Source organism: Cololabis saira, chromosome 23 (assembly GCF_033807715.1).
Source record: "Cololabis saira isolate AMF1-May2022 chromosome 23, fColSai1.1, whole genome shotgun sequence".
NCBI classification, from domain to species: Eukaryota; Metazoa; Chordata; class Actinopteri; order Beloniformes; family Belonidae; genus Cololabis; species Cololabis saira.
The window spans coordinates 23,368,538-23,394,357 of record NC_084609.1 but is presented as its reverse complement, the minus strand read 5'-3'; the positions used below and the strand labels follow the sequence as shown (position 1 = coordinate 23,394,357).

The window sequence follows — 25,820 nt, the reverse complement described above, 5'->3', positions numbered from 1 at the left end:
AGTTATGGAGATTCAGCAAGAATTTCTACTCCCACGCACTTTCTTACCACTGCTTGCCTGGCCAATATTTTTTATTTTTTTTTACACTGTTGGTTTGGGAAAGTTAACAAAGTTTGTCCGGCACTCCTGCTGAGTTGACAATGTAGTTTCAGAGGCTTTTCCAAAACGCAGCAAATGCTTTACTTGTGGATACAAAATTAGGAGGGAAAGGAGCGAATAGTGGCAGAGAGTTTATTTCTATATCTGGAACTGTTTAATTATCAAGTGGAAAAATAGGTTGTGAAATGTACCTAACGGAAACTTGCAGGGGACTGCGTTTGGTACGACAACAATACCAAGGACTTTTGCAGCTAGCCTCGAGGCAAACAGCAGTAACATTCAACCACAGGCATCATGTAGTTATTGTGCTGAAACTATGCCTTTATTCTATGTTATTACATATTTCATATATTTCATAGATGGATTGTTGTGTTGTTTATGGTGAACATGTATTAGCATCTAGTCACATGCTCACTATGATTTATGTGCAAGGTTACAGTAGCTACTAAAGGTGCCCTTGGAGCAAATTCAGAGATATGGGCATGGACATGGTTCTCTAAGGTTATTTAGGAAAGCCAGTATACCGTGAAAGAATATGAAGTATACGTGCCCCATAATTGCCTCCAGGTTTCTCTGTTATTCAGTGGTGAATGCCATGTTTCATCCTTACATACATGCTAATACGATTGTAAATGAAGTTATCCTTTTTCTTTATCTTCCACCTGTCTTTAATGGTCTGTTGGTCTGTTTAATGGAATGTTATCCAGATGTAAAGGTACATGTCCCCTAGCTTTCTTCATATTTTCTTCCTTTGATAAATCCATGTTTTTGTTTTTGCCAATGTTTTTCTTAAGATTACATTTTTGACTTCTGAAGATTGTGAATCAACCCGAAACACAGGGGTGTGATCAAACACCTTATCTTTAGAGGATGATTCTTATCATACAAAAGCAGATTGTTACAACACATACAGTACATAATGATCCTTGAGTTCACTTTCTTGCTAATGGCATTTTCTTCATCAGGCGTAATTCCCGTGAACCCTGTTGAGCTTTTGTAGAACAAAATGATAATGTTTGTTTACGCTGAAATCTCCACAGGGTGTCTTTAATGTCATAGAAGTTGCTAGAGGATTGTTTCCTTATTTTTGAATTACCATCCAGACTGTTATTCTGTTGTCTGATGCTAATGTGCTATGGTAAATGCACAGGTTTGATGTAAATTTTAGCATCCTTGGACATTTCTCACTAATGATTTATTCTGCCTCATTGCCTCTCCTAGAAACGGTTAACCGCCAATGGCATGCTTGAATCTCAGTGCTGTTAGTAATTAACTGAGATTCATATGGACTTCATTGCGTATCTCTTAGCTGGGCCATAAGACTGATGACAGAATACGTAGCACCATCAAATTAGCTTGAGTACCCTCTCACTAACATTTTATTTACCACCATTAATTATGTCAGAGCACATATCAAGGCTTTTTTCCCCCCCATGCAAAACATTGTCATGGTATAATTAATTTGGAGTGCTATTATTAACAGAGTAGTACAAGCTGGTGGTTTCAATCATTTATCCATCAATTTCAAACCCTGCTGCTGTTTGTTCATTTTCGGTCCTAAGGACTCATAATGGATGTAGTTTACTAGAATCAGTTAAAATGGTTTATAGGGTGTAGGGCTGGTATGGAAGTAACAATAAAACATAAGTAACAATGTTGTTTCAAACAGTTGATTGGAATGAAGATTTGAAAGCAGTATCCATGAAACTTGAGTTCTTGAGGGTTAAAAAATGGACAGATAATGATTTCGTAAACAAATACATGGGAAAAATATTGAATAGGTGAAAAACAATTTCCCGAAGTGAAACTGAAAATTAGGGGATGTGAATACTTTACTCTTCTACAGTGAATAATATTAAGCTATTCAAGAAAACGGAATCGGTTTCTGTAAAAGGAATAAGTGCAAACAAGCTGTACATCTTCAATTCGTCAGTCAAAAAGTACTAGAAAGGAACATGTACATTTTTTAGTTGAAATGATTTGTTTATTGGCGTTGGATGTTTTTAAAAGGTGCTTCAATATGGGTTCATATTGTGTGCAAAGAAATAAAAGTCACAGGTCAAAATCAAAATCAATGCCTTTAACACTTAATATGTTTTTCTGTTTCGGGGGTTGTACACAGAATTGTTTAGTATTCCAATCATTGAAATTGGTAATTTTATCATTTGAAACAAAAGAAAAAGAAAACAAATTGGTCCCAGTGTGGCTCAAGCCTGCAGTCATTTTTCGTTTTCCTATTGACATATAGCCAAAAGATGAAAACACATTCAGTATAGTCTTAATGATTGTCAGATTTTCATTTCATTTACATTGACTGGAGTAAGACAAGAGTAAAGAATAAAATTAGGTAATAAGTCTATATTTATTTTCCAACAATAGAAAAAAACACTTTGTTGACCCAAAAAAGGGGCACAAAAATTCCAACCCATCTCTCGAGTAAAACTTCCATTTTTGAAGTAAGACCAGTTTTTACTAATCGCTGTTTTGTTAGGATTAGGCACCAGAGGAACTCACATTCCTTCCAACTGTTCTGTACAGTACTGGGCTGTTTAGGTTGAGGAAGTATATTGAAACTATAAATCCTGTTTTTTCTCCAGATATGTAAAATCATAATAGTGACGGAGTTGAAAATTCATACAACACAATTAGCAGTGCAGATAATCTAAGACCAAAAATATTAACAAAAACATACGTTGAGCTACAGTAACAACAGCTACAACAACAAAAACCCTCTGGTATCACTGTATTTGTCAGAAATTGTTATCAAGTTGCCATAGTTGACTGAACCCGACAATATAATATGATTCTGGCTGAAACCTGGAGTTCTTTTCTAACATTGGAAAACTCACTAACAGGAATGTAAGTAAAGCACGAGCTGAGAGAAACTGCTGAAAAACATATACCCATTAAGTATGCAGTTAATAACAAAAAGGGAGGAATACATCAAATGTCCCAGACTGTTAAAGATGTATTTCGTTATCCCTGGTGGTTAAAAATGTTGTATTCAGCTTCTAAATACTTAATTCAGCTTGAACTGTTGCAGGAGGTGAGGAAAACCTCCCAAATATCATTTGTAATGTTTGATTTTGTTTGCCTGACTGAACTCAGCTCTCTCCATTTCTCTTCATCTGGGTGATTCTTCCCATTTTCCCCTCATCCCTCACTGTCATCCCCCGCTCTCATACCTCTCAATTGTCTCTTTACTTCATTGCTCTTCATCTACCTTCTCTCCTTTAACCTTCTACTCAGCATCCCTCCATCTTTTTTCACTTCATTTATGTTTTCCTACTGTACATATTATTTCCTACATCTTCACTTTTCTGTCATTTTTCAGTCCTGTTGCACCTGTCATCCCCCAACCCTCTACTCTTATCTTAATTGCTACAGCTCCACATCCACTTCTCTTTTTTCATTTCTCTTCATTTGTTTATTTTTTCCGGATTTCTCTTAACGTCTCTAATGGCTCTTCCTACGTTTCCTCTACAGCTGGGATTGTTCGAAAAAAGCAGTGGTGTGAGATGGTACCGTGTTTGGAGGACGAGGGTTGCGACCTGTTAGTCAATAAATCTGGATGGACTTGTACGCAGCCCGGAGGCCGAGTCAAAACCACCACGGTGAGATCAAGCTCTCTTTTCAGCTTCTCTGGGTGCACAAACCACTCACAAGCAGGTTGCACAGAAAATCCATTCTGGTGTCAGTGCAACCTAAGGATACCATTTTTATAGTAATAATGATTGAACAGTTTTGCTTGCCAAACGTGTGTTTTTGCAGGGGAGTTTCAAAACCTGGCCAGTCTGAAAAAAAAAAAGAGTGACTGCATCAGCTCCCTACACAAGTCCTGATCCTCAGGCACATACACTTTGAAAGGCATTTTAAATACAGTGCTTTAAAGTCACCATATGTAGTAATAACCCTTATGGCCATCAGGCGGCAGCATAGCACAAGTGCATTTGATCTTAGACATAACTAAATTCCCCTCTTGTGGCATTACATGATTTGCTGGAGCATCTTCATGAGAACAATATTGCCAGTAGCTCAGCTCTACCTGTACATGTCCCCATGTGGTCAGAAATGGTAGAGTTACATGGACTGGTTTATAGAGGTCTGAATCTTTAATAGCCTCATTCACCTGTTTACAATTCACCTGTTAAGGATTCAAATGCTCCTTAAGGTCACAGATGTGCAGTCATAATTAAAACTGCTAAATAAAGCCCCTCAACGCAGCTGTAACAGCACCTATTCAAACATAGTATTACATTTTTGTGAAGCAAATTTTACATTGTAGCTTGTGCTTTCCAGTATCATAAAACCCAAATTCCTCTGTGAAATACATTAAACTAACATAAGCATAATAGTCCAGTTCTAAACAATTGTATTACTCCATGGAAGTGATAAAATGCTCAATAAAGAATTCAGACTGTAATATCATGTAATTTCAGTTTTCTGCACCTCTGTTCCTTTAATGTTTAGAGCTAGCAATGTAAAACCTCTGAAACACTAAGATCTGCCTGTGCCACGAATGTTTAGTCCTCTGTGTAATTGTTAAACCAGATAAAATGAGCCATGTGTCAATTTAAGAATTAAACACCCAATATGCCTGATATGTAAAACACACACCAGAACTAAATATGTGATAGTTACGTTGTATCCAGGATTAAATCATATTTGCTTTACTGTAAGGTTTATACAATTTAAAAATTGTGTTTGCCATAATGGCCACATTTTGGAGGCTGAAGCAGTTGATATAGTACTTAGTTTCCTGACATTATTGTTAATATTGAGTTTTATACTTGTTTTGCCTTTTATTCACAATTTGGTTAGGTCTAGGTAAACAAACTACTTGCCTAAATTTAGGTTTAGGTGCTGATTTAACAATGTGATGTATAAAAATCACTCGCTGTTAAGTTCAATAGGGTCTAACCAGTAGTGAATGTTAGCTAGGTTTGGACAGATCATGTCCTGCTATGTATGTTTTGGAGTTAAGATAGGTACATAACCTGTATGCATTCATTTTATAGCCACACCCTTAAATAACACTACAAATACATTATTTAATAGTTTAACTTTATTTTGGTTTACACAATATTCTAGGGGGGGTTATCACCTTTTAGCTTTAAGTCCCTCTAGCTCGGGGGTCGGCAACCCGCGGCTCTAGAGCCGCATGCGGCTCTTCAGCTCCTGGAGCTTTTTCAAAAATGCTTGACCTTTTTTTCTTCTTTTTTCTCTTTTTTTCTTCTTTTTTTCTTCCTTTTTCCTTTCCTTTTTAATCTCGCCATTTCAACCTTTTTCTCGAAATTTTGACTTTTTTCTCAAGATTGTACTTCACCATTAATCTTGGCATTTCAACTTTTTTCTTGACATTTTGACTTTTTTCTCGAAGTGCATAATGAAAAAAAAAATCTCCCCCCAGTTCTAACTAATATAGAAACATGCAGCATGTGTTGCCTTCATTCTAAGGCTTATACAAGACTTTTCATTTTTTGCGGCTCCAGACATATTTGTTTTTTGTGTTTTTGGTCCAATATGGCTCTTTCAACATTTTGGGTTGCCGACCCCTGCTATAGCTGCTAATGTTGTTCTTCTGCAAATGTAAACACTATGGTCTTTTGAGCAGAAGTAAGGGTTTCTCACCTTGGTTTTCTTGGCTGGCCTTTTAAGCTCTTAAATTCTCCCTCCTCCGGTCAGCTAGTGCACCATCTGCCGCAGGTACAATGGTAACCGTAGAAAAACCAGCCAGTGTTCATTTCCCCAGAAATTGTTTTTTATTCCGCCCCCCTCATCTTCAGCCCATCTTCACTAAGTGTACGCGCTTAGTTTACTTCGTCATTGGTCGCAATTAGCTTGAATTAGACCCTCCTAATGCTGATGATGGCAGCAGATGGGGAGCTGCAGCTTGTATTGGTTTAGATGCCGCCCATTCATTCGCACTTTCCATCTAGCACTCTAAGCCTTCTCCTCAACCCATCACTACACCCTTCCCCTCTTCTCCTCGCCCATCACACACATAAACACCGTCTTTCCACTGCTTTCACTCATTCCCACATATCATGAGAGACATAAACACCGTTGCTCTCCTGCCTGTCTGTACTGTAGCAATACAGTTAAGGAGGTCTAAGTTACGGAAGATGTGATGCAATACACACAACACAGCTGCCCTATCTGTGAATGTCAATGAGGACCAGTAGGGCATCATTAATGCATCTTTCATGATTTAGTCATCAGCTGACTAACTTGTTTATGTCTTTCTACTAAAAGGCATACATACATGTATACATACATATGAATTAATACTGAATACATTAAAAGGTAAAATACAGAAGCCCAGGCTGAATACTAAACCTGACATGATTTCCTATGGGCTCGTGTGCTCTTACCGTGTTATGATTTGTGTTCATGTCTTTGCCGTGACACATATTTGAATATCAGCCTGCTTGTGGAGACAGATGACAGCCTTTTCATGTTACCTACTATGTAATTTGTTATCTTGGCAGGAATATGGAGCCCACACACACACACACACATACACATACACATACATTCACATAACATATGCTGAAGCTGTGTCCTTTCATACGTTGACATACAGTACACGGAGTCCGCGCGCGTGTGTTTTCTGGGGTGTTGAGAATGCAAACGTCGTGCTCATTGACTGTTGCCGTGTGTTTTCAGGTGTTTGCATATTAACAAGTGCGAGCATGTTCCCCCGGCTTCCTGCAAAGCTATGAGCTTTGGCCTACATGTCCATTTCATATCCTGCTCGGGATGTCAGTCAGCGTTGCTCACAGCAGCTGACGCTGACAATATGCAGGATGTGACAGGTTTTCCTTGCTTGCTTCATTGGCTACTTTAAACTTGGTGACAGCTAGTCAAATGGCTGGGCAGCTATGTGCACTCATCTGTGCCAGGCGGTATGTGTGGTAGTGAGCGTGAATGGGAGTGTTTAAGCAGATTTAAATGTCAAGGAGTCTCATGACTGGAAATATGATAGATATAGAATATTTTATAAAGGTATATCATCACTTAGTTGATGGATTTATGGATGTGACTTAGGGCTGGGCGATATGGACCAAAAGTCATATCTCGATATTTTCTAGCTGAATGGCGATACTCGATATATATCTCGATATTTTTTCTGTGCCATAATTGGGGTTTCCCCCAAAGCATTATAGCATAGCATCTCTGTTAGCTTCATTTTTTTCTGAGGCAAACCCTTAAAAAACAGTCAGTTTTAATACAAAGCCTCGTGCCAAATGTCACACAGTTACCTTTAATAACAGAGGTCTGCACAATATCAAAATGTATAAAACAAATGAAATAAAAATAAACTGCCTGCATATATAGAATAAAAATGCTTCTTGAATAAAATAAAACAAATATCCCTTTCCTGCATAACAATTAAATTAAAATACACTGTGCAATTAATACAATGTAGACAGTAACAGGCAGGTTGTGCAAATAACAAAACATTTGTGCAAATCTCAAATAAAACATTCAACATTTTTTTTTTTAAATCGATATAAACGATATTGTCTCGTACCATATCGTGTTTGAAAATATATCGATATATATTAAAATCTCGATATATCGCCCAGCCCTAATGTGACTCATGGAAAGTCAAGAAGATTTAGGACATCGAGCCTAATCCAGGCATATAACCTTGTATCGCTTAAATCCACTGAAGGTTAAGGCCAGTTCTCTGAAACCAAAAATATTTAAACCTTTTGTTATCTGCAGACCCAAGGGGGAATCGCCCAAACAAACAGAACAATGACACTACCGACATTCCCTCTAGTAAACTTTGAAGATATCGCCCCTTCTCCATGACTTTTCAAGGTTGCACCCCGACTGCAGCTGCCCCAACATGGTTTAAGAACGACTCCCCTCCCTTACACAGTCCAGTGAGCATGTCTAACTCGTCTTTCAGGTGTTTCTGTAAAAAACATCAGCACTGACAAACTGACATACCCCACAGGGTATTTGACTAAACCAAGTCAATCTCATTCAGCCCCATAAAGAGCTATTCTGGGGAAACATCAGGCGGCCATGCGTGTGTGTTAGTCAAAATATTTAAGAGGCAGTGTTTGTTGTTCAAGATGACACAGCTGGCCCCTTCTCTCTCTGTACGTTGCCACATAGCTCAGTGTGAGTTTTAAGATGTAGATGCCCTCGCTCAACCTACAGAATGTCACTCAGCAGCAATTGTTTGATGTACTTCTCTGTAAAAATAACTTCCTCACGTACTTGTTTTTCTGGTCGACTCCTTTTTCACTTTAACTTTCAATCTTTTTTTATTTCAACCGTCCCCTCTTCTTGTCTCTCACTTGTCTGTCCTACTCCCTTTTCCCCTCGATGCATTAATCTTAGTCCGACCCTGCTTTGAAGAGCACACAGTTACTCCTGTCAATAAAAAAACACAATATGGATTTTTTCAAGGCCAGCTCCATAAGAAACATATGAAGATTGATATGTACAACGGTTAAGGTTGACAGTGACGTTCTGAATGAGGTTGCTTTTTGCAGCAGCAAGTTATCGTACAAAAGGACACCTATCAGGTAGAGGTAGAACCTAGATATATTTTATAACAAGTTTATGATACTTTGACAAGTTTCTCCTTTGAATGTTTGGTCTTCTAAATAAATAAATTCTAAATAAAATTCCTCAAATGTAATTCCTTTGGCTGAAAGGCATCTCTTGGTAAAAATAAAAGGGCGGAACTGCCTAGGACCCTCAAGGCCTCACCCATCCTACTATTACCCAATCCCTTTGAAGCCCCCGTTCCCCTAATGCAGGTGAAGTATTGGGATTTCTTGGTGAATCATAGGTAGCCAGAGGGGGCATTTTTCCAGCAGTTGGGACCTTGCTCAGAGCTCACAGTGGTTCACATCTGCTGCCAACCTAGGGAATTGAATCTGTGTCCTCCAGACCCAAGCTCACATCTGAAGGCTTGGGTCTGGAAGTGTTGTGTCAGGAAAGGCATCCAATGTACAATAATTATTAAATATGCAGATGATCTGCTGTTGTGGCCATTTAAATGAAATGTAATTAAAAAAGTTATTAAAGGGTATTCAACATTGATTTTTTTCTTCATCATAGAGTGCCTGCAGAGGGTTATAGCTTGTATTTACCAGGTAGAGGTCACCACATAAATGCACCTCATTAGAGTATAGTAAGAAATGTTCCTCACTAAGTCAAACTCCTTAAGGCAAATGTTTAGTTTATAACAGTCATTAATTAATGTGGACTTTGATGAAATTCCCTGACAGTTGCCTTGTTATGTTCTTCAGGTAGATTGTGGTCACTTTTTACTTCATACATGTTACAGCCATTTATCTTTGTTTGAGCAGCAAGATTTCAAAAATTCATTACAACATTGGCCACCAGAACTATATTTAAGACTCTAAAATGTAATAATGATAGCCTTACGTTTCATAAATCCAAACTTAAACAGCAGTGGGGCTATTGATGTTTTAAAAACAACTTATTTGTATGTCTTTGACTCTTGAGGGTAGCACTAACACATTTAGTGTTTTATTTAGGTGTTGTGATGACATATGTCATGTACAAAGAGTTGTTGTCTAAAATTAGTACAGTTTTGCTGTCTATAGTGTCAAATTAGCTGCAGATGTGCTTGTGTTTTTCATGCAAATGAGATAATGCTTAATTATGTTGCTTTGTTAGATCTACGTTTTGCCTGAAAGGTAAGAACAGCTGTCTGCTCACATTCCTTTATAAATCTTTTATATAAACAGTGAAAGCTTTAGGTTCTACAAAGTGCCTTTCTTAGTCAGGATTTGCTGACAAGCTCAAGGACACTTGGAAGGACAAGGATGGGCTGGGGATCAAACAATTGGCTACATGTATGCACAGAAAAACTGTCAATGGAAAGTCTGAAAGAGTGGAAGAGAAAATGACTGTCATGAACACAGATGGAGAAGATGACCAGTTTTCTCTCTGTTCCATCATTTTACTAAAGGAATGCGCAGGAAAGTGCAGCAGAATCCTCAAAATCTGAGACAAAGACACTAGTCTAATCATGCAACACTTGTATGTCATTGACTGTTGCCGTGTGTTTTCAGGTGTTTGCATATTAACAACTGCAAGCATGTTCCCCCGGCTTCCTGCTAAGCTATGAGCTTTGGCCTACATGTTACATAGTGCCAGTCAATTGTTTGTGTCCAACAGAGTGCCAACTTGTGAGGCACTCTTAAGACAGTTGATGTTTAGTTTTATGTGTCGATTGGACAAATCAGAGAACCACATAATTGAAGCTTTAATCAGCCCTTTGAAAAGCTGCAATAGATTCACCTCTAGGCTAAGGTGGCATTGGTGCAATAGCTTGTATGTTTTATAAATTGAATATTTTGTATATACAAGCAATAGCTTGTATGTATTATAGATGTATATTTAGTATTTTTGTATTTCTTTTTTACACATTTTATATTGTATTATGTTTTATATGGACCTGTGTCTGCAATAAAGTTGATATATATAAAGAGTACCAGAGTACCATTAACTCTTTCCACATCTTTTAATCTTGCATTAAGACACACCTCTTTAATTTGCCACATATCCCACATAAAACAATCACCGACAAAAACAGTGCATATTGTAGTTTTACACTGTTGTCCTGGTGTTCAGTATTTTATTTTAATTTGTTGGCATTTTGTTCAAGTTTGAATCTATTACAGTAATCACTTGTTAATTTTACAGTCTTGATTCCTTGAGTCGCCTGAAAGGCAGCTATAAATTTAATGTATTATTATTGTTTATTATTTGAATATGGGACCATATGGGACAAGTATTTATTTACATGATAAAAAAAAAGGAAATAATTTGGAGATTTTTAAAGCCGCCTGCCACTGTGGCAGTTGGAGCTCCACTGGAACACCCGGTTGCTCGCTTGCCTGTAAACGTTCAAGCCTTTGAGTCGTAGGTCTGTCATAGTCAATCAAGCCTAACAGCCGAGGCAACGGAGCAACACTGCAATCAGCTATTCATTAGTTACTGGTCCGGTTAGTCATCTTGGAAAAGGCCTTAGATAATCCAAGGCAAATGCTGGTTGACCGGAGGATTGTGCTGCTGCAGGAGATAATCGCCCATGAGTGATGGGCAGTCCAGCTGGCATCTGCTAATTAGCCCCGTTTAGCAGCCTTTCAACCGGGTACAAAGATAACTGCTTCAGGTTGTTTTGATGAGCTTCATCCCTGCACGGTTCCAGGCTTACCCAGAACCCAGTCACAGCGCTCTCTTAGTACAGTTAACAGCAGAATAACCTGTATTATATTTTAAATAAGAATGATAATGCTCGGTTAGGTCTTGATTTACAGCTAAGACGTCAAGTCAAGACAGTGCAAAGCACTAAACAGCTTAAGTGATGACAGCTAATTATCAACCATAGTCTGGGTATCAAGGAGGAGACCCCACTCCTAATTATGCAAATAAGTATGGTGCTGAATATAACTACATAGATAAAGACCCGGACGTATATATATTTATTTCTGCAATAAAACCGGACATTTCAAAATAGGGCCTGCTTTTAAAGCCACGTCCTGGATTAATTTAGACTAAAAAGCTGACTGTGTGCCGTTGCAATAAATTTATAACAAGTTTAAAACAAATTTGAACTCTCCCTGCCCCCACCGAAGCTCTGACTTTTCATTGTAGACTGCAACCAAAGTTCCCCTGCCCCTGGAATGGTTTTTGGTCCAGCCTTAATCTCTACATATACAATTATTATTTCTATTTCTATTATTCTCATTTGTGCTGACCTAAGCCTCTGATTGACCAGGCCAGGGCACCCACGAAAAAGAGACTTTAAATCTACCATGTAAATAAATAACAGTTAAAAAAGTGCTACCCAAGCTGGAAAATTATTCACATTACAGAGAACTGTTATTCTGCTGCAACTAGAGATGAATATTCTGTTCTGCCATACTGATGCCACAGAAAATGGTGTGAATATAAAATGTTATCACTGTCTCACCACCGTCAAGTGCAGCATTTTCTGCCTTTGCGAGGCGCATTCTTTCAGGAAAAATGAAGTGTCTTCTCAGCAGTCATCTCCAAAACCTCTCTGTCTCAGTGAAAGGCTTACTGCCTTCTCTCTCTGGAGAAAAGGATGCTCTCTGTTGTGCCCTCCACCATTTTAAACTGGCAGATGAAATGGCGCAAAGAACTATCTCCCTCTGCATGTGCCGACGCGGGGATCTCGGTGAGAAAAGAAGCAAATTGAGTGCGCAGTTGGAGGAGAAAAGAAAAATCACCCCAGGTTATCTGGTGGCTTTTGTCGCAGCCTGATAAAACGAACAGTTCAAAGCACACAGAGAGAAACAGCGTGTCAGAAGAAACGAACCGTGGGACTGATAGACGGAGGAAGACATTTGAGCACGTCAGACGTAAAGCATCGTAAAGCTTTTAGTCATTTTCAGTTGGTGCAGATCAAGAAGTGGCTCTTGTTAAGCTCTTCGGTGCCTGTTGAGTTCATAGAAAAGTACATTCCTTTCAAAAACAGCTTTTCTTCTACAAAATCCAACAGCAGGAAAAAAAAACTGTCAGGGGAGTTTCTTTTCTTTTTGGAACCTCATTCACTAAAACTACCCCAAAGCGTAGCGTGTAGCTTGGGGTAATTACAACACATCAAATCACAAGAAATAACATCCGTTTGTTGGGAACAATACTGTATATTTCACTTCCAATAGTCCATTAAAACAGTCATTTTTCAAACATTAAAAGACACATGAAATAAAGATATAGAACATGTTAGTTACATGTTCAGGGTAAGAGCTGGTGTTGGTAGCGTCAAAGAGAGAAGTGGTGTGAGGAACAATCCGCACAGACACCTCTTAGGCCACGTTTACACATAGCCGGGTATTTACAAAAACGGATATTTTCCCCTCTACGTTTTCAAAAATATCCTCGTTTACACGGACTCGCATGAAAACGCTGTTAACGTCATGCCAGCCAATCAGAATCCTGGAAAAAACATCAACAAATGACACGTGTAAGTTCCAGTTAAGGCTGATTTATGGTTCCGCGTTACACCAACGCAGAGCCTACGGCGTAGGGTACGCGGCGACGCACACCGTACGGCGCGCATCGCCGCGTACCCTACGCCGTAGGCTCTGCGTCAATTTAACGCGGGACCATAATTCCGGCTTTACTTCCAAGACGGAACGAGAGTCTGAGAGAATTTAAAACAGGTAAAATAAAAGAAAATATTGACGGTGGCCAAACAAATTGTAAACACAGGTCGCACTCATGACGCTGCTGGTGACGTTTCTGTCGCATGATGTGACGTAAATCTCTGTTTTCCTCAGTTTTCCTCTGTTTAGACGCAAACGTGAAAACGGAGTTTTTGAAAATCTCCACTTTGGCCGGAGTTTTCAGAAATGATCGTTTTTGGGGGCTTTGACCTCCGTTTTCGTGTAAACGAATGGCCAAAACGCATGAAAACGCCTCCGTTTTTGCCCCGTGTAAACGGGGCCTTACAGTAAGAGAAACAGGATGTTTAACTATCTGTTAGAAGTTCGTACGGGTTCATATTTTATACCATTTGTGGGTTGGAGAACACTGCAGTCGTTCTTGCATTAAAATCTTCTTTTCTAGCAAAGCTCCAGTTTCCCCGGGCCAGTTAGTGTCCACGTAAACTCACAGAGGTTTTACGAATTTAAGCTCTTGCCAGTGGCATCGTGTGTTCGGCCGAGTATGAAAAAGCTCGTCCGACTGGACTTTGTAAGCAAGTGTCGAAGGTCTCTGCCGCCATTCACCCACCACCCATTTCCTGTCTGTTTCTTCCACTCCGTCACCCTGTGGATCTTGGGCCTGATGGGATCTCCCAATACGCCCTTCCATTGCCATGCAATCCCCCACCCACCCCAACGGATATGGGTCAGCACCGGCCTCGGTAATTGATCCCTTCGGGCCCTGCAGACACATCCAGCAGCGGGTTGTACAGAATGGCTACTAAGAAGACAGCTGCTGGGTCGTCCCTGACAGGCGGAGAGGAAGGGAGAAAGAGGGAGAAACCCTGTTGCTCCTTATTGTCCGACAGCTCTCTTCTGCAGGGAGCTAACTCAGCACATTGCAGCCTCGGCTTGAAAACATACAAAGTCTTCCATTATGGGGAGGCGGGGAAGATGTTAGAACTGTTAGCAGAGAAAGAACCAAGAGGAGGTCACATCGAGAGGCCTGTCGTTTTAGGTTCTAACCAGCAGCCTGAAAGCTTACACGATTGATCTGCTAAGTGAGGGTTGTTGCTTAAGCTCAGAGCGAGCCAGTGAGTGAAAGAGTCCCTGCTTGTGTTTCAGTGCAAGTCACAACACTGCTCAGCACCCGAATGTGAAGTTATTTTAGTGATTTCATGCAGCAGGGACTGAGAACTGGCTCACGTTTTAATACTGAAGCATTTCATCTCTGCAACACTTGCACCAAAGTGTAAGTGCAGTATGTTACTTCTGCTCTCTCTAAAGCTTTTTCTCCCAAGGTTTATAGACACTTCAGAGAAGAAATAACTTTTTTTTACAATACTGTTTATTTTTTTAACACACAAAACGGAAATTTTAGGAGATTTGGATTGTTGTAGATATGCATGTTAAACGAGACAGTATCGATGTGATTGTACAAGGGAAATACTGTAATAGCCCGACAACAATCTGCAGCCACACTTAGGCCAGGCATAATCAGGCTAATAATGGCTAATAAAGCACTCGCCGCAAAAGTTTAATGAGGTGAACCAAACATCTGCGATGATAGTAGTGCTAAAGAAAATGTAAAGGCATCGCCAACGTTAACAGTTAAAGAACTTAATAGCGCATGACCCTTACAGTTTACAAGACACCGCACGCTAGTTTTCAAAGCAAATTTGAATTTCCCTTTAAAAATATAAGGCTTGGAAAACGACCGAAAGGCTTAGAGCACTTTAATATATTCATAAGCAATGACCATTTTAAAAAATACATGTTATGATCACCTTTAAATCTGCCCTTGATGAGCCACCTACGGGTCCTTTCACATCGTATTGTCAAAGGCTGCTCAACCACTGAATAGGAACTTTAACGGAGACATTTTACACCCATCTATCATTCATCTATACCAGGGCTATTCAATTGGCGGCCCGCGGGCCACATGCGGCCCGCCAGGAGCTTTTATGTGGCCCCTGGTCATATTTAAAAAAAGGGGTTGTTTGTTGAAAAAAAAAAAAAAAAAAAAAATATTTCAGATTTTTTGCCAGTGTTGCACAGTGTTAATGTTTGTCACATTATTATTAACCTCCGTTGTACAGAGGACTTGTTGACATCATTAGGCTTCTAGGATTGGCCTGACATTTTTTTCATTTGAATAAGTGAGGACTTTGCATTTCAGATGGAACTTTTAAACCTCCTATAATTTCATGTGATTGTTTTGTTTTGCTGATATAATGCACAGATGTGTCATTAATAAAGGAGCTTATGGTTAATATTTTAGTTGCTTATTTATAACATCAAACTGGCTACTATGGACTGAAATGCTTGTGCCCAATGCTTAATATAATATTCAAATAAGGAAATCTTGGTGGAAAGTGGTGCTTTGTCATTATGCCGTGTTTTATTAAAAGTAGGTCAATATCAACTTCATTAAGTTTGCACAATGCATGGTTTCAAAATGAACTTGCATTTAAAATAATATTTCTTTATTTGAATATTATATTTAACATTCACAATGACTATATCTGGAGACAATTAATACATAATTCATATGTAAACTAGATATATTCAAATGTATAATACAAATGTATTATATATGCATAAGTCTTCGTCTTTGAGTGCAAAATACCTTTTGAAAACCCCCAAATTTTCAAATTGTGCGGCCCTCTCCATACAGTCCTTTTGCAGATGTGGCCCCCGGCCGAATATAGTTGAATACCCCCGATATATACCCATTCATTCATTATCTATACCTTTTTATTCCTACACTAGAGCCCATTCCAGCTCCTTTTGGCTGACCCTGCGGGGCAACCACCAAGCCATCATACTGCCCGTATCATAACATTATTTCCTGACATCTTCAAGAATAACTGTATCATGATTAGGACAAAATAAAGACATGTGGTCCAAAAGCATCCTTTTCTATCCCAGATATTCATGTAATTTTCATAGCAGCTGGTTTGGGGGTGAAGTTCATCTCAACTCAACTCCACAGTCTCCTTTTAAAGGGTGTCTCATTTGTGAAGTTCCTCTTACCATTTTGTGCGACCATCAGAGGTAGAGCTGAAGAAGCATGATGTGACTTCAGGCAGACTTTCTGCATACACTATCTTCCTATACTCTCATATGCAGGTTCCCTTTGACAAACACAACCTTAGACTGACTAAAAACTCAAATGAACACCGACTGCACCCTAAGATGTGATACTAGTGGAGTTGGTGGGGATGTGATTGTGTCTAAATCTGGAAAAAATAAATAAGAATTGGTTGGGCTTGATAACCACAGCGCCTTCCCCTCTCCCTCTCTCCTCTCAGGCTCTATGACGCGACAAGAGTCCCCCTCAACACTCTTGCACTATGGAGAGCATTGATGACCCCTTGACAGACAGCCAAAACCCACCTACCAACACCTCCACCTTCACAGCAGCTCCACCCACACTCTGGTGCCACAAAGGCAGGAAGCAACACAAGCAGCGAGCAGGGCACCAAGGGCTTCATGGAAGGTACAAACAAATAAATAAATACATAAATAAAGCCCCTGAAGCAGAAACACTCGTCTAGCCTCCTAAGGGAGATCAGCCTAGTCTCTTTTTCTTTTTTTAATATGATGAAAATCAGAAATAGCTACGTAGAAGAGGCAGCACACCCTCTGTCTGGTGGATGGCTTTATTTGGCTTCCTGATTTTTCTATAAAGTCACCATTTCCCACTTGTATGTTTAACCATATAAAATTCATGTGTGCAGCAGAACCAATAAAACGCATTGGTTTATTTCAACCGGATTTTGCCCCACTTTATTGGCATAAATTTTATTTTGTCTTTTAAAGTACTGTGTCAGATGGCGCCTGGGCACACAAATAAAACAAGGCGCCAGACAGACCCTGATATTAAAACATGTGAGTGGGAAATGGAGAGTAGCCATGTCGTAAATTTAACGTACAGCATCATAAAACGGACGAGACCAAAGCCATAAAGATGCCCACTAATATAGAGTTTTTGAAAACCAGGCTCTTCTGTTGGTCAATATTGCCAGCGTTTATGGCCCATGTGATAATATGCTTCTGAGGAAAGATCTTATCCTGCTGCTTCTCAGTCCGCTCAGGCGGGCCTTCAGTTCATCCAAGAGTATAAATAGACAAAGTGCATTAAGAGAGAAAACCCTTGTTTGAATTTGAAACATTTGTCCTTTTTAGAGTAAAAGCACAGATACAAATCCATATGTTAGTGTATTGAGGGAAATCTCTGCCACATCTCATGCAAGTTGTTTGCATCAAAAAACAAATCAATGACATTTTGTTGTTACAGCCTGGCGCCACCGCGGATAAATCAGTTCTAATGTTCCCTCTCGAGCATTAAGTTCTGATCGCATTGTAGAATGCAGATAGTGAAATGTGTTTACTTTGATGTTCTGAGGAAATGCAGTATAAAAGGGTTGATAATGACATAACACCCTAGATAGCTTTGAACTTCTTCCTAATGTGGAATAAGGACTAGTGTCTGGAGGCCCGTGCGTTCATGTTCATGTATTTTGATCTCAGCATCTGCTTCAGGCATTATCCAACTTCACAGCACATAATGAGCAATTTCCTGTACCTTATTAACCTGCGGATCGTTCCTAACCTACCGGTTCATTCATGAATATTCATCCAGAAGGCTATTGTGCAGCTTGAATGCTACATTCTGCAAGAGAAAGCATGTTGTACTGCACGACACTAAAGTGTTGAAACAATGGTGGTAGTGTAGTTTAAAATGAGACAGATATGCATAAATATATAGTACTGTGTAAAAATCTTAGGCACCCCTAGTATTGTTGGTTTATGAACATTTCAATTATGTCAATGTTTTTGTTCATTCTTTTGTTTTTATTATAATAGTCGATTAGTCGGTTGGATGATTATTGCCCATTTATTATTCATCAGTGTCGACCTCTAGATAAAATGTACAGGATAAAAAAGCCACATGACGTTCAAGACATTTCTACCAGTACAGAATATACCAAACCAACGGAACGGCGCAGCTTCATGTGATGATTTCACCACATGCGTTGTTTCTCTGATCATTTGGATGTCAATTCAATGATGTCGACAGGCACTTTCTTCTTTCTTTCATTGATGCTGCCCCCGGTAATAAAAGTTGAATCCAGAGGAAGCAGACTAATTCTTTGCATTGAAGAGGAAGCGATTTAGGATGGCTGGCCAGGTCAAAGCGTTCAATGAGTCTTTTCATCATACATCAATTAATCAAGTGCATGCTCTTGAGGTCTTGCATTATTAACGCTTCACAAGAATAAAGACTTTACAGAGGTAGTGACATCTGTTATCTTTCATGCATGTCCATTCACACATTCACCATGGGTCACAGCGATGTGACATTTTAAAGGGAGTCAGCAAGAGTTCACACAGCCAAAGCGTCTAGCCGGCACCGCACGCATGTTGGTCTGCGTTGGCTCTCCCTCCCTTGACTCCTAGCTGCCGGAGGGAGTTTGATGTGCTGTGTGAATATAGCTTCCTTTTATTTGATGTGTCTGTATGCACCTTCACATGACTACACACAAGAAATGTGGATAAAAAACAGCACATTTGCATGCACATTCTCATTTACCCATCCAGGCTCTGTGACTCTGCCTTGGAGACAGGAAATGCTTTGCAGCAGCCTTGAAATCAAATGTTTTCCTTGCTCTCAGTCGAATGCTCCTGGGCACTTATCGATATTTATTGAGTGGATTGCCTGTTTTCTCCATAACAAGAGAAGCCTGCACAAATTACACATTAACACAGATGGATTCTGTCTCTGACATTCCCTTCTGTTACTATGCCTCAAGCAGTCATGAGTCTCACTCGACAGCCTCGTTCTCCTTCTATTGGAAGTGTCATTTAAGCAGCCAGACCCAAGTGCTGAAGGTTTGCCCATGTGTTAAATGGCAAAAATCACAGAGACTGTCGGGACACTACGAACTTAAGGTGCAGATAAGGTCCTAAAAAAGGTAAACATTCTTTTACACGGTCACTTTAGGACCATTAATCCACCTTACATGCATGTTTTTGTACGGCTGGAAGAAGCCTGAGTGTCTGAAGAGAACCTGCACAAGCTTGGGGAGAACATGCAAACTCAACACAGAAAAAGTGTTTTTTAGTACCAAATATCTCAGGTTTGGATTTGTGTACTTTCTAATTTGACTTGATAATTCTTAGGAAGAAGCTATTGCAATACCTGTGTACTTGATAATATCATAACACGGGCCTGTGCTTCTCCGAAAACATTGAAGGAAATGTTTGAATAGGCACCATCTTGATAGATTAATCACAAATTTGAAGTTACAAGAACTAAATTCTGGCAGGAAACGAATTATAAAGATGGAGAGACAACAATGCCCCCCACACATATATCTTTGGACTTTGCAAAAACCAGGGCACCAGACAAAAACCCATTTAGATTTGAGAACTCTGCAAAGGGAAGCCCTAATGGACCACTGAAGAACCACTAGCTGTGAGATGACAATACTTGCTGGGCCCTGACATTTTCATAGGGTGGCATTTCTCTGGCACAATAGTGTGAAAAACTGGCCTACTCTAGAAAATTAGAGTAAGCTGGTAAGTTCCTGATAAACCCCAGGTAATAATCGCCTTAAGCCTATGGGTTTTATTCAGAGGGCAAATTCATTTCATATTTATCTGACATTCGTTCCTGTTTATAACAGAACTCTTGCATTTCCCTGAGATGAGATTTGTATGTGAGATTAATGGGGAGGTATTTGCTGCAGCAATGGTGTGAGGAAAAGGGAGACAAAAAAAGAACATTAAGATGTAAGAAAAGCACCATGACTGATAGAGACTGTGCAGCAGCTTGTGTAAAACTATGCCTTGTGTCTACTTATGTTTATTTACAATGCATTCTTCTTTCTCAACAATGAGTCTTAGCAACAATTGTGTCCCTCCATTTTTTTGCTCAGTGGCTGCCTGATTCATTCACTCCCATTTTAATCTCTTTGCATCCACTAGGAGGCTCCGACAGAGGCAAAATGTGCTCATATTGGCATCAAATGCAGCAGCACACATTGTCATCTGTGATAGATGCTAGCGATCCATTCAACACCTGCCCTTTTCACGGCAAATTGCACCCTGCGAAGTAATCAAGAGTTGATTATCATGAATTCAGCCTCTGTGACAATGCAACATTCTTGGACGGCATAAGCATCTTTATCGAGTTGACTGTGTGACTGGCAGGGCCCAGATGGTCCCAGGCTTCCAGAGTCTTTCGTGGTAGATTAATTTTGTTATTGTTTGCCCCGAGACAAGATTTTTTTTTTATTATTATTAGGTTATGCACACACAGAAATTAAGATTTCTTAATATTTGACTTGCAAAGCACACCTACAGTGCAGTCAGGTGGCTGTAATTAACATCTTCCTTTGCAAAGGAACAAAGAGTTATAATAATACTTGACAGAGACACTGTAATTAAGAAACAAAGATCTATATTTCTGCTAAAGAACAGTCTCACATTTTGACAAATATCCCTATTTTGCTTCTTACATTGAGTTTGTAAGGAAGAATATCTCATAGAACTATTTAAAATGCAGCCACTTAATGTCTATAAATGGGCTGCAGCAAACGAAGATGTGAAACGTCTTTAAATTGCATTCTCCTTAACGGTCAGCAGAGGGCGGTTACCATGGTTGCAAAGAGGAAGTTGTTTTTGTTTGTTTGTTTTTTGTTATAATGGTTGACTAGACACAGATATCGCTTTCAATATTTTCCTAATCACTTTATCCTCATAATCTTTCACATGATCACTTTCACAACCCTGCCTTCAGGGTTGATTCAGGGTTGATCAGCCCTCATCAAACAGAGAAGTAAACAGAGCACTAATCAGGCAGGTCATAATGGTGTCACACATCAAATTATCAGCAGAACCTGTGCTACAAGCCTGCACAGAGCTTTTTAAAATGTGCCAAACACAACTCAAATCATAACTAAAAGAGATGCAAAATAATGAAACTTATATAAGGGGCACTATGACAACCCACGCATGACATTTGTGGCTCTACAACCACAGAATTGTATCCAGCCCATGCAATACACATATCAAATGAAATAGTTTTTTGGTTTTACCGGTTTTATTTTTGTGTTTGTGTGTGTTGTTTAGACTTTGATACAAATAAATCTGATCTGTTTGTTTTCAAAGTTCAGTTGAAAATATTAATTTTATATTGCAAATAAATATATTTCATACATGTGTAAAAATAGTGTCTGCTTGAGTTTTCTAAAAGATGCCAAAAACTGTTGTATTATCTGTCACGGCTGGTGCCAACTGTGCCAAACTATGGCCAAACCTTGGCTGGACGTTCTGAACTAAAACCTCTTTAATTTTGTTTTGCTTCACTTTAGCAGAGGAGGCCTTTTCCAAGATAATGTCCACATATAGTACTGAGATTTGATAGAGATTTAGATCGCCTGGTGCATTATTCCAAACAGTTGCTGATCCTGAAAGTATTTCTTTTTAGGTGATTAAGCATTTTTGCTGTGTCCCATCTTAATTTAATCTTCGCCAGTAACACATATACTGTGATTTACACATCTTGTTAAATTTTACAAGTTTATACTTTAATATGACAACAAAAGTATTTCAAAAAAACATTCACAGTGCTGGAGTTAGAGTAAGTGAATCCTTGGAGTTATCAGCTGGTTGTCTGAGGTGACTGCTTCTCTGGAAGTGATTTCACAGCATCTCCACTACTTGACTAATCTAAAAGTTGGATTGTTTTCCTTTTCTCAAACTTGAGTACTTTTGGTCAATGTTCGTCCGCATTAACCATTTTCTCTAAGCCCTCCTTTGGCAGGGAATCTGATTCTAAGGAAGCAAAGGATGCCCAAATCATGATGTACCCCCCACTTTGCATCACCACTGGGTTGATGTTGTGATGTAGCTGCGCTCTTTTCATGCCACATGATGATAATGTCATCAGGCCACAAAACATTTTAGCAGCAGAATTGCAAATTGTCAAGGTGCTCTTTGGAAATTTTGGGCACGAACCAATATATATTATTTTCTTGGAGCTCAGCAGGTTCTTCAGTGGTGTTTGTCCATGGACACCGTGTCTGTTCCAACTGAGATGTTTGCCAGTTCAAATTATATCTTCAGGCATTTAGCTGTTGCTCATGGGCTACACATGTAGTTTAGAACCACCAAGTATAAATGAGGAATGAATCAATAATCAAACCACTGTGAACTCTTTGAGTGTCCAAAAAAAGTGTGATGTAAATGCAATCCATCATTATTGTTATCTATAGGTTTAATATTAAACTCTATTTTACAAATAATTTGTCCAACTGTAGCATGATGAATGTCTTAACACTTTGAGATGATTTCGTATCGCTTTCCAGCCTTATGCGGATCAGTAACTATTTATCTAATGTGTTCAGAGGCCTTTGGCAAGGAATGGTTCACCTCAACAGATGCTTGTTATGAAAAGTGAACTAAAAAAGTAACAGTGGATCTAAACCGCACCTCCAATCTCATTCATTAATTGGACTCCAGGTGTACAAACTACTAAGTAATTAGCCTTTGGGTTCAGTTACTTCCTTCTTCCAAACGGTGAATGTTTAACGGGTGTGCTCAATCAATAAATAAATACGTGGTAAATTATAATTGACTTGTGTGTTATCTGTTTAAGCGCACAGTGTTTCTCTGTTATTGTGACTATAATGAAGATCGACAGCCTGGCAACAACGCAAATGAAAAAAGTTGTTATAAAAATACTCTAATTCACAAACACACTTACAGAAACTTGGCATGATGAACAACGGTAATGCTGCTGTTCAGTTACCTAATGTTTGTTTTATTCTTGTGGATCCACAGGTCTCGTAACACAGCCAGAGATGGAAAACCTGGGAGTGACTGCTTCAGGGAGTGAGCTCTTCCGTGGATACTGGACAAACCCGCTATGAAACACTACTTATTTCCTGTGACTGGCCCATCCGGGTTTCCGACCGCTCCCTCCTGCTGTCTGTTGCTGGGTCAACACGTTGCGTCCGCCTATTCACCACTGCATCTGCCTGCTCTATGAAATTAGCAGCACCAGCTCATGCCGGACGGGGGACGGACACCTTGAAAGTCCCGTGAATGGTTCATGCCATTGGAAGCCACTTATAGGAGCTGCTAGCTGCATTTTGAAAAGGGACTTCCTACATCTCTCTCTAGTGCAGGAGTTCCGGAGAATAGCTGGGATCATAACAGATCAAACCCTGATGCTTGTTGGACCATCTCACAAGGCCGATTTAAAAAAAGAAAAGAAAAAAAAAAGTGAACTGAGCGATCTGCTGTGAATAGGCCTTCTGCTGGAGTAAACCTCCCATATTTTTTAAAAGACCAAAGAGCAAAACAACAAATATGTTCATAATGACAGAGAGGACCATCTGGTGAAAACACAGAGACTCTGAACACTCTTCATGTGTTGCCACCAACCGACAACTATTAAAGACATGATGCACAAGTGGACTAATGCAAACCTTTTGCGAAACGGTGGCACACTTACCATACACAATCAATGGAGTAGTTTCTGAATTTTTCTCAAAGTCCACCACTGTATTTTGGAACTGGAAATATAGGTACTACATACGTATAACTGTGTATTGAAAAAAGAATCAGATTTGCATTTTTCAGTAGCTATGGTTTTGGACAGCTTGCAGGAAAAATTGTTGGTCATTGGTCAAGAGGGCAAACCATTCTGGAAAGAAGATAGATATATACATAGAGTATGAATGCCGTTGAGCCTGAATAGAGGGAATAAAGAAGTGTCATTAAATGTATTTTGAAAGGCCCTAAAAAGTTATATATTTAACAGTTTTATATGTTGTACCTTTGTAGAGAAGCTTATTGGACTTAAAATGTGGTCACAATGGCAGTTTATTAGAATGTGAACTAATGCTGTTGTCCTCATTACTGCTGGCTCGTAGTCTCTGGTTTTCTGTTCACACCTCAGTAGCTGCTTTCTTTTCATGGTCATCTACAAGTCACAGTCTATCAGATCCATTAATAATAATAAAAAAAGGAAAGTGGTACAATTTATTGAAGACTGATCTGCAGCCAAGTGAACATTGTAAATCTATGGTAGTCAGTGGAAGCCATTGAAATCTGCTAATTTGCTATGATATTGTATTGTACACGGTGTGGAATACTGACTCATTTTCCTCTCGATGGGTTTTGATCTCTTAATTTATTTTTGTGCTTGTGTTTGTTCTCTCAAATCCAGCCTCTCTCCGATGGCGATGGAGACAGCGAGGAGAGAGGGAGAAGGAGGAAGCACTGCAGAAGTAGTCATATACATACATTTTTTATCATGAAATATTTTAAGAATAAATTAAATACATGAAAAGAATCATGGCCTGGAGGTTTAGATGGTCTGGGTGTTCAACATCATCAGCTATACCGTAAGCTGATCTTATTCTGGTATTACTATTCATGAATGTATGCGGTTCGGCAGAAAAAGAAAAGTAATGAAAATTCAAAGTGTTGTTTTCATTTCCGAGTTACCAGGTAAGAATCTATTTCAGATATGCAAAGCTTCCTTTAATTTTGACAACAAAAGCATGAGTCAGAACTTGTGGAGTCATAAAAACAGGTATACACAGTAGTATCAGGATAGTTTGGCTTATGACAAGTTGATAGGTTCGGTTTATAAAATAACTGTCCAAACTCAATGTTTTTCCAGAAGGTATTAGCTAATTAGCTAATTATCCATGAGATAATTAGCTAATTAACAATTGTACTCAACTTTTTTTTCTTTTTTTACAGCGTTTGAGCCAAATAAACAAGAAGGAAAACAAAAATTACTGCAGGTGCAGCTTCTGCTATTTTTGGTTATAATCATTGATGACTTGTTTCATGCAGTCCAGTGTGTCTTACAGGCTCAGATGGATTTTCATTGCATTTAAGGTGAAATTGTTCTTTTTTTTCGATTAGATAACTTCAGGTGTTGCAATGGTGATATTAATCTCTCAAGCAAATTGCTAAGTAATATTGGGGTATTATTGGCGTTTTTGAACCACCTGTTTGAAAAGTTTCTTCAGCTGGTTTCATCCATCGATGATACGACGTAGATCAGTGGTTCTCAAAAATCACCCCTTAATGACGAGCTGCAACCCAAATCCCAAACTGTCAAAAATGTTAGGTCTCAAATTTATTTCATTAAAAAATGTGGTGCATTTTAAGCATCTTGTGCTTTCATGCACAAACGTTAAAGAAAGTGCAACAACAGAGAAGTAGGTCCAAAAAAGCCTCAAAAGTATATAGACTGTATAACAAGCTTTTTACTAGTAGACCAATTCAGTCTCCTAATCACGCTCCCCTTCACCCGGTACCGGGTCCAGCAGCTGCTTGCACCAGTTCATGTGTGGAAAAAGTTACTCAACTGCTGTCAGAGTATTTTCTTTCAACCGTTTCTCAAACAAGAAGCCCTAAAGCCAATATGTCAAAACTCCAAGTATGTTTTGTCAATAAAGTATTTGATTTATAACAACTTCAAAGTACATAGGCTATGCAAGA

At 39.2% G+C, this 25,820-nt stretch overlaps 1 protein-coding gene across 3 annotated transcripts in view; it reads left to right on the top strand.

Annotated features, from left to right (window-relative positions):
* Window positions 1-25,063, top strand: part of LOC133423944 (chemokine-like protein TAFA-5) — a 195,744-nt gene extending 170,681 nt beyond the window's left edge. For 2 of the 3 annotated variants that reach the window (XM_061714290.1, XM_061714292.1), the window contains exons 3-5: window positions 3,586-3,713; window positions 16,595-16,782; window positions 23,136-25,063. In XM_061714290.1, coding sequence (XP_061570274.1) covers window positions 3,586-3,713; window positions 16,595-16,603 — 137 coding nt within the window. In that variant the 3' untranslated portion in view covers window positions 16,604-16,782; window positions 23,136-25,063. The remainder of the gene's footprint in view (window positions 1-3,585; window positions 3,714-16,594; window positions 16,783-23,135) is intronic. The other variant, XM_061714291.1, reaches the window with a different exon arrangement.
* The last annotated feature ends 757 nt before the right edge of the window (window positions 25,064-25,820 follow it).